The sequence below is a fragment of the Micromesistius poutassou genome, assembly GCF_964030765.1.
Source record: "Micromesistius poutassou genome assembly, chromosome: 3".
Lineage (NCBI taxonomy): Eukaryota > Metazoa > Chordata > Actinopteri > Gadiformes > Gadidae > Micromesistius > Micromesistius poutassou.
In genome coordinates, this window is record NC_140273.1 from 20,485,855 (window position 1) to 20,495,854 (window position 10,000).

The 10,000-nt window shown below is 45.8% G+C and overlaps 1 protein-coding gene across 1 annotated transcript in view; it reads left to right on the forward strand.

The window, feature by feature from the left end:
* Nucleotides 1-10,000, forward strand: part of LOC311341136 (uncharacterized protein) — a gene marked incomplete at its 5' end in the record, with an annotated part of 99,317 nt that overhangs the window by 44 nt on the left and 89,273 nt on the right. The window contains 3 exons of the mRNA XM_084466032.1: nucleotides 1-20; nucleotides 2,754-2,932; nucleotides 3,655-3,879. The exon at nucleotides 1-20 is cut by the window's left edge and continues 44 nt beyond it. Coding sequence (XP_084322158.1) covers nucleotides 1-20; nucleotides 2,754-2,932; nucleotides 3,655-3,879 — 424 coding nt within the window. The remainder of the gene's footprint in view (nucleotides 21-2,753; nucleotides 2,933-3,654; nucleotides 3,880-10,000) is intronic.

The window sequence follows — 10,000 nt, forward strand, 5'->3', positions numbered from 1 at the left end:
GGGTGCAGATAGTGTGCAGGGTGACAACTGTCGGTCACTCAAGTAAGACAGGTCTACCATTGGCTCAGATGATTCACAAACAACCACGTTTACCCGGTGCTCAGAGATCCAATCGTATTCCAAGGATGTGGGAAACCAATGGTTTTAAATCATTGAAAGAGTGCATAGTGTAATGCAAATCGTTCCTCACAACACCCGGGGCGGAGCCCTGCCTTAATTGTAGGATGTAGGATGGCTGTATGATGTATGATGTAGGATTGCTGCAGGATGGCTGTAGGATGTAGGATCACTGTACGATGTACCGCTGTAGGATGTAGGACCGCTGTAGGATGTAGGACCACTGTAGGATGTAGGGTCGCTGTAGGATGTAGGATGGCTGTAGGATGTAGGGTCGCTGTAGGATGTAGGGTCGCTGTAGGATGTAGGATGGCTGTAGGATGTAGGATGGCTGTAGGATGTAGGACCACTGTAGGATGTAGGGTCGCTGTAGGATGTAGGATGGCTGTAGGATGTAGGGTCGCTGTAGGATGTAGGACCACTGTAGGATGTAGGATGGCTGTAGGATGTAGGGTCGCTGTAGGATGTAGGATGGCTGTAGGATGTAGGGTCGCTGTAGGATGGCTGTAGGATGTAGGATCACTGTACGATGTACCGCTGTAGGATGTAGGGTCGCTGTAGGATGTAGGACCACTGTAGGATGTAGGATGGCTGTAGGATGTAGGATGGCTGTAGGATGTAGGATGGCTGTAGGATGTAGAGTTGCTGTAGGATGTAGGATGGCTGTAGGATGTAGGGTCGCTGTAGGATGTAGGACCACTGTAGGATGTAGGATGGCTGTAGGATGTAGGGTCACTGTAGGATGTAGGGTCACTGTAGGATGTAGGGTCGCCGTAGGATGTAGGATCGGGGGGCTGAATGGGTGGACACATGGCTGTGTGTCGCTGGCCGATGACCGTGAACCATGAACCTCATCCTATTCTCCATTGCCTTCTCCTCTTTCTCTTTCCCTTCATCATCACCAAACGTTACACTGTTAGCTGTTAAAATACAGGTTTTGCAAATGGAATCTGTTATATTCCACTAAGTGTCGCGTCGTGTCGTTCTATTGCTTTTGTTGAAAACAGGTGGTCAATAATCGGAAACAGGGAGAAGATTACCTCGAAGAAGGAAATTAATGCTTTGGCTTTCCCTCATGGCTGTGATACATGGGCTGTACGTTTATTAGTTGTGCAATTATTCTGGAATAAAGTCGTTCAGAGGACAAAACTACACTGGTCTTTTGAACTACTTTTACATGATATTTTACACAAACCATGTACTGCTCACGCATGTGTACACTGTGTATGCTATGAAACAAACATTTTCACTTATTTTGTCGCTACGTCAGTTTCCTCCCTGCTTCCTCCCAGGGATAAACAGCCATTCAACAGACGAGGCAATCAGGGAGTGGATGTAAAAGTTTGTAGTAAACCTCTAAGAGTTGTTAGAGGCTGAAGGTTTGTTCCCAGTGATAGCGTTCAGCTCAAGGCCAATAACAGAAGATTGGTGTCCCACTCAATCTTATAAACATAGATCATAAAATGCCATTTCATCTACAAATATACGCTGCTCTGTTCCGTTGACTGCCTGATAGATGAAAGAGAGGATATTAGCATTAAAACTCACCGATCTCTTGTCACCACCCCATACACTCACACTCACTGGCGCATGCTCTGCTGCGACAACACAGTTTCCGTATGCATCTTGTACGCATCTCGTCACGGCTGTCTAAGTCTTGTCTAAGTCTTGTTTAAGTTCGTCCTGTCTCGTCTCGTGTCTCCGATTTGTCAATCATGATGACAAACAAATCTAAATTAATCATTGTCCTGGTGATCACAATACATTTGTTCATCTGCGATGGCCTCACAGTGCGACCGGTAATAGATGGAAGGTTACTCTCCTTCAGCCGAGAAGAACTGCTATCACTACGGACTCTCCGCCAAGTAATATCAAGCCCGCGGCGGCCCTACCCCCGGAGCTCCGACCCAGGAAAAGGGGCAAACGGGGAGGAATCCGAAGCAGGATTAGAAGACGTCCCTTCAAACCACCTCTCCCCTCCATCATCCTGGCAAATGTCCGGTCCCTCCGCAGCAAGATGGATATGCTACATGCTTGATGCCGTCTGGAAAGGGCCTTCAGAGACATTTGCATCATTGCCTTGACCGAAACCTGGCTGGATGGGTCGATCTCCGACAACGAGGTAACCCTGGACGGCTTCACCATCATCAGGTCGGACAGAACGGCTCAATCAGGGAAGACGCGGGGAGGGGGCGTATGTTTTTACATCAACGACAGATGGTGTACGAATATCAAAGTCCATCAAAATATATGTACGCCCAATCTGGAGATGCTGACTGTGTCCCTACGCCCCCACTATCTCCCCCGAGAATTCCCTACTTTGGTGACTAGCTGTGTCTATATTCCCCCAAACGCTAACACCAATACTGCATCCGAGCTAGTAGCTAAAGAAGCTAACTCGATGCTCGGGGGCTGATAAGCACCGGGGGCTCCGGTGCTTATCATGGGGGATTATAACAGATGTAGACTGGACACCGTTCTACCATCATTTCACCAGTATGTTGACACCCCCACCAGAAAGGATAACATTTTAGACTTATGTTACGGTAACATCGCCGACGCTTTCCGGACACGCTCCTACCCTCCACTCAGACTTTCGGATCATAACACGATCTGTTTACTTCCGGTATACAAAGAGGAACTCAAAAAACACAAGCCAGAGACCTACAGCGCCCCTCAATGGACGGAGGACGCCATCGCGCAACTCCAAGGCTCCCTGGCATGCACCAACTGGGACACGTTTGATGGGGAATTAAACGACAGGATCTCCATCATCACAGACTACATCAATTTCTGTATCCAGACCACCATACCAGTAAAGAAAATAAAAAAATACCCCAACTCCAAACCATGGATTACACCACAACTAAGAAAAAGCCTGAAAGAAAAACACAGAGCCTTCAAGCTCAAGGACTGGATAGCACTCAGTGCAGCAAACCGGGCAGTAAAAAATTAGGTCTTCAAAGCCAAACTACAATACAAAAATAAACTGGAACAAAAATTCAGCTCCAGGCAAGCCTTCCAGATGGCCAAAACACTGACCAGAAGTGCACCCAGACCCAGCACTCCAATCCCACCCGAGCAAGGACATCAGCTGAACATCTTTTTCAACCGGTTCGATGCGGATGACTACACAGAAGAGTGTCGAGGACAGCTGGATGCACTTCCCCTACTGGACCCAAACGACCCAGCCCCCTTCTCAGAGGAGGATGTCAGGCGGCAACTGAGGAGATGCAAGCCAGGCAAGGCTCCAGGGCCCGACGGGATCTCAGCAAGGGTGCTAAAGACCTGTGCCACTGAACTCTCTGCAATAATCCATTCACTCTTCTGTGAGGTCCACCATCAATGTAAAATCCCCACCCCCTGGAAAACAGCCATAATAATACCAGTACCCAAGAAACCACGACCCAAAGAACCTAACGACTACTGCCCCATCGCCCTCACATCCATCCTGATGAAGTGCCTGGAGTACTACTACTTCACACCATTCTGCCACATGTCTGTCAACATCTGGACCCCCTCCAATTCGCCTATAAGGCCAAGAGAGGCACTGAGGACGCTGTGGCCTGCCTGCTGCACCTCCTCCTACAACACCTGGATTCCCCAGGCACAACGGCCAAGATCCTGTTTGCGGATTTCAGTTCCGCTTTCCACACCATCCAGAGACACCTACTGATCCAGAAACTGCTCCACCTCAACGTCCCCTCACGCCTGATCCATCTCCTTCACAACTTCCTCACCAACAGACAACAGACAGTCCGGGTAAGCACAAGCACAACCCCACCACCCCATCATCACTAACAACAAAACAGTAGAGACTGTAGACCACTTCAAATACCTTGGACTCACAATTGACAATAAACTCACTTTTGAACACCACACAACAGATATCCATAAAAAAGGAAACCAGAGACTTTCAGCAGTTAAAAGGTTAAACAATTAAAAGGACTTCATGTTGCCCCCCATCTACTCCTACTACTGTACACAAGCATTGTTCAACCCATTATACTATACTGTTCCACATGCTTCTTCAATATGCTCACTGTAAAAAACCGCAATAGACTCACCCAAATAACAAACACTGCCACCAAAATAATAGGTCTGCACACCCCAAAACTACAGGAACTTAACAACAAGGCCATCACACGTGTCGCTCATGCAATATCCCTGGACATTACTCACCCACTCAACCGCTACTTCTCACTCCTACCTTCTGGCAGGAGGTTTAGTACAATAAGGTGCAACAAAGCCCGCTTCAGCAGAAGCCTAATCCCCTCAGCCATCCAAATAATCAACAAAGCAAATCCTCACAGATAAATGAAGCAAATGTATGCCTCTCATGTACCCCAACGTTGATACCTGTATACCTGATAACTGTATGTGTGAGTGTCTAACCCCCCCCCAAATGAATGTATACGTGTTTTTCCGTGCTGCATATGTCGAATGTGTTAAATGTCTGATGTCATGTGTGTAAATGTCTAGGTGTTTTGGATTAGGTATCTGTGTGCCACAGATGTGTGGAATGTTTGTCTGTCAGAAAAGAATGGCGAAAAATGTATGAACTTATGAATGACTGAAAGAGAATTTCCCCAAGGGGACATCTAATAAACTAACTAACTAACTAACTACACAAACAAACGATGAAGTTTTATTTTGAAGTTTCACCTTCATAATAAGGTTGAAATGCACTTTGTCGACGCTAGCGAGATAACCATGGGAAACCTTATTGACCTGATACTGTGGAGTGCCGAGGCTTTCATTTGTTCACTCTCTCGTTACTGAGCACCTCCCCATATTAAACACACTGAGGCCTCTCTTCTGCTTTGGTGAAGCCACCATTAATGAAGTCTTCCTTCTATTTTGGTTTCGCCATGGCGATGGAGAGCGAGGGACCAACAGAAGTCTCCCTCAACACCACCTCCCCAGAGAGCTGAGCAGGGTTTCATGTCCAGGTTCACCAGGATAGACGGGGTAAACAGCTCCGCCCTCAGCGTCTCAGCTCCAGAGGAGTGAAAAAAGAGACAACAGATTGTGATTGTTTATTTATTTCATCACTTATTCAGCACCTGGACTCTAGCCAAACAACATGAACATTTTCTGCACAACGCGCTGGAGTGGGTCATTTCAGCCAGAGAAGGCTCCCTCTCTGGCTGACCTGACTTGTTTCTGTACTTATGTTGGTGCTCTGTGCATCTCATTCATGTTAGTATATGCACAGTGTGTGTATGTGTGTGTTTTCTGTCTCAGTAATTGTCCTGTTCACATAATGTGGTAAAACTGTAAGGCGTTATATTGTAAATACTGTGAGAAGCACACAGGCCTTGCTACACAAACTCCACAGGCCCACTCTATTCATTTAACAACCGCAGACAAGTCACAACACAACCCGTAGCCCCGCAGAAAGAACGAGCGCTCAGTGGAACATAAACACATGAAACACAGTGAAGGGGAATGTTCTTCAACGTAATGACTTTATCTCCGCAGCGGGCGGAGAGGCTGTGAAACCTGGAGCTCCATCCTGGGTCTGCTCTGGAGCCTGATTGCGTTTTGTCTGTCAGGTATAATTACCTGCTCCTTCACTCCATTCATCCACACTTAAACGGCTGCTTTTCCATTTCGGTCTTTCTGCTGACAGAGACACAGTTGCACAGCCTAATTAGAAGCTCCAGACACATACCTGCTTTAGAATAGAACAATGAGCGCTGTGTGTGTGTTTGTGTGTGTGTGTGTGTGTGTGTGTGTGTGTGTGTGTGTGTGTGTGTGTGTGTGTGTGTGCGTGTGCGTGCGTGTGTGTGTGTGTGTGTGTGTGCGGAACATGCTCTGTCTGAAGACTGACGATGTACTGCGAGAGGAAAAAATGACATGACAAAGATGATAAAGAGAGGTTGTCTGTCTTTTTTGTGTGTGTAGGGGGGGGGACCTGTGTATCTTTATGCTCACATCCATGCAGGTGTGTGTGTCCTGTGTGTGCGTCGGGTTGTTCTGGATCTGTGTTCATATCCATGCACATTTAGGTGTTCACACGCACACCATCGATGCATGCATGTATGTGTTTACATGTCTGTGTGTATGTACATGTATGTTTATGGACAGGTGTGTGTATGAACAGGCGTGTGTGTGTGTGTGTGTGTGTGTACAGGTGTGTGTATTTATATTATTCTATTATTATTATTATTATATATTATTATTTTATTATTTTTATTATTATTTATGTATATTATACATGTGTGTATACATGTGTGTGTGTGTGTGTGTGTGTGTGTGTACGTGTATGTGTCTGTAGAGTTGTGTGTGTGTGTGTGTGTGTGTGTGTGTGTGTGTGTGTGTGTGTGTGTGTGTGTGTGTGTACAGGTGTGTGTGTCTGTACAGGTGTGTGTACGTACAAGTGTGTGTGTGTGTGTGTGTGTGTATAGGTGTGTGTGTGTGTATAAACAGGTATGTGTGTATGTGTGTGTGTGTGTATAGGTGAGTGTATGTCCAGGTGTGTGTATGTGTGTACAGGTGTGTCCACACTGACTCCAGTCCTGGCCCTGGCCTCTGGCTGGTTACTGGTTAAGTACAGCTCATGAATCTTCCAGACGGACCCTCTACCTTCTGCTCTGGCAGCAGTGGGTCCCAGGCTACGTTTAGCTGAATTAGCATTTAGCTGGGGGTCTAACTACATGCAGCAGCCCAGATGAGTTGAACAAAAGGACCATTAGAGCTAGCTCCCTGGGCTGTATGCTTCTGCTTAATAGCATGGTGATGTGGGACCCTGCAGGGCTATGGAACGTATAAATCAGGGTTGTACATTTTGTGGAAATATTGCTGTGAAAGTAATACTGAATAGTCACTCATACAGCCAAGCATGATTAGCTAATGGCTGGTTAATCGCTCTTTAAGGTATATGAGTAATGTCTGCAGCTAGGGGCCTCTAAATCAAAACTGTTTGCTAACGTAACGTTAACTTGCTTACTTATCATTCGATGGGCTGACTACTCTTAGAGCTGTAGCTAACGCAAGACCTGCGTGGCAAATTCAATGGTTGTCCATACTATATATGGCACATAATATATAATACTATATAATAACTTTATGAGTGTGTTAAATGTTACGCAAGAACATTCCCATACACATTAGCTTGGTGGCTGGCATGAGCCACTTGTCATAGAAGCTGATTCAATCGATATTGAATTACAGGATAACTTTCCTGTGTTTCCACGGAAGTGAAGGGTATACAATGGCATTGACAGGCGACAAAATGAAACGTAGCATTAACTTGAAAGCAACAGCTTCTGATTTAAAATCATAATTTAAGAAAACACGAAAAAGAGTTGAACCAGTTTCTCAATACGAGCAGAAGTGAAAGTGTTTACTGATTGTATGGCAGCACAATGTCAGAGAAGTAAGGAACTCTATGTACCGCGACCTTCTCCTTTCTTTTTCCTTCCGTTTCACTTCCAAGCAAATCCTTTTGAAGGAATCAGTTTTTCACCCCAACCACAACACGGCTGTGTTCCCGTACACGTCATTCAGCCTGCTGCTTGTGGACGTGCAGTACTTTTTGTTATCCATCACAAGAGATGGATTGTATGTTTGTGGATTGTATGTTTGTGGATTCTATTGTAGGTTTGTACATCCTGGCACTTTATGTACACACTTATTGTATCAGGGTTGCCAACTTTGGGTTTTTGGCTGCCGTGAGAATATGGGGTTGCAGGCAGGCAGAGTTGTTGACGGTGGGGGGGGGGGGGAGCTCGTCATAGACAGAGATGTCTTAAACTCCTCCCCTTTTAAAAACAATACGATGTGGTCTGGTCTAGTCTAGTCAAGTCATCAGCAGAAATTTAACGGGAGTTTTTTTTTTTTTGCCGTGACATTTGTTGCGTGTGCGTGAGAGCGTGAGATTGATGCTGAAAGTGTGAGTGTCACGCCAGATGCGTGAGAGTTGGCAACCCTGTTGTATGTTGTACGTCCAGGCACTGTATACACTTATTGTATGTTGTACGTCCTGTGGTGTTGTAGCTGGTTTGTGTAAGGGGTCATTGGTGTTGTAGCTGGTTTGTGTAAGGGCTCATTGGTGTTGTAGCTGGTTTGTGTAAGGGCTCATTGGTGTTGTAGCTGGTTTGTGTAAGGGCTCATTGGTGTTGCTAGCTGGTTTGTGTTAGGGGTCATTAGTGTTGCTAGGTGGTTTGTGTTAGGGGTCATTAGTGTTGCTAGGTGGTTTGTGTTAGGGGTAATTTGTGTTGCTAGGTGGTTTGTGTTAGGGGCCATTTGTGCTTGCTGCTGGTTTGTGTTGGAGATGCTAGTAGTTTTAAAGTTGTATTGAATAATGACTTGCCACTAGATGGCAGAAAATCCCCCCTTAGACCCAGACAAACGAACACATTATCATGCCTCCATAAACTAGCATTATAAACACAAAATACTGCATACACGTATTCTAACTATGGATAAAATATAACTCAAACTAACAGAAGAATGTAATAAAATAAACTTTTAATCAAATAAAATCAAGTAAGTGGCTCTAAAATGTACTCCAGTAAATAAGTAACTATATTAGTGGCCATTGTTCTGTGTCTCTCTATTCAGCTCCAAACTGACACTAGGGCAGGATATTTTAGTTAGGGTGTTTGAGCCCCACCCAAGGGGTTCTGGGTTTGATCCCTAATGTCCACAGTCTACCTATACCAGGCATCCCAAGATGTCTCCCCCATACCTTCACTTCAGTGACATTTATCTAGCTTTTGATTAGTTGCTTTTGATAAATGACTAGATATGAACTACATTAAATATAAGAAGCATCTCCCTGCGGGAGAGAGGGAGGAGTAGTTAGAGATAAGGTAAAGTAATTTGCTGCTCTCCAATATCTGCTTTTCCACTCTGAAGCAGGTCGAGTCTTGGTAGGCAATGGCTTTAGACAAGAGGAGCAAGCGTTGTCCAGACAGACTGACAGACAGGCAGGCAGGCTAAAGGATGGAGAGGACTCATTTGCTACCCATCCTTTCCATCCATCTCTCTCTCTTTCTCTTTCCCCACAATCATCATCCATCAGTTTCAGCCTTCCTAGCCGATATGTTCTCTCTTCCTATCCATTGAACCACCATCATCCCCCATCTATATATTTCAACCCCCTTATTATCTCTCTCTCTCTCTCTCTCTCTCTCTCTCTCTCTCTCTCTCTCTCTCTCTCTCTCTCTCTCTCTCTCTCTCTCTCTCTCTCTCTCTCCGGACCCTGGTTAATTTCACCCTCCATCTGCTCAGTTTAGTTCTTCCCTCTCCTCTGTCCGTTCCCCTGTTGCTTGCCCCCCCCCCCCCCAGATGTGCCCTCCTCTGGCCCCCAGTGGCAGCCCGGACCCCCTGGATGTGGGGCCCTATCCCCATAGCAGCTGGACCCTGGGCACAACCTTTTACACGCCACAGATGGCGAACCAGGAACCAGCGGCCATGCTTTTACGACACGCACTGAGATGTTGTTCATTTGGTTCATCATTGTTTAGCTTTTACCCGTCTAGGAAGGGCCATCTTATCTGCATATTGTCAAAGGCAGGATTATATTTGGATATCGTTTTTTTCTGTGGTCCTTTAACAGTAGGGTGGTCAGAATGAAAATCCTGTCCCTCCTTATGAGCAATGCAAACATTGATAAAAATAATGGTGAGAGGGAGGAGAGAGATGGATGTGTTTAGATTTTAAATGAATACCGCTTTTAATTAAACAAGTGTGTGTGTGTGTGTGTGTGTGTGTGTGTGTGTGTGTGTGTGTGTGTGTGTGTGTGTGTGTGAATGATCTGTGTATGTAACCGTAGGTATGTGTGAGAGAAAGAGATCAATGTTTTGCTTTGCCTAAAGATAAGCGATGGATAGGCAGAATGCGGCTGACAGGAGTGATGCAGAGATGAGAG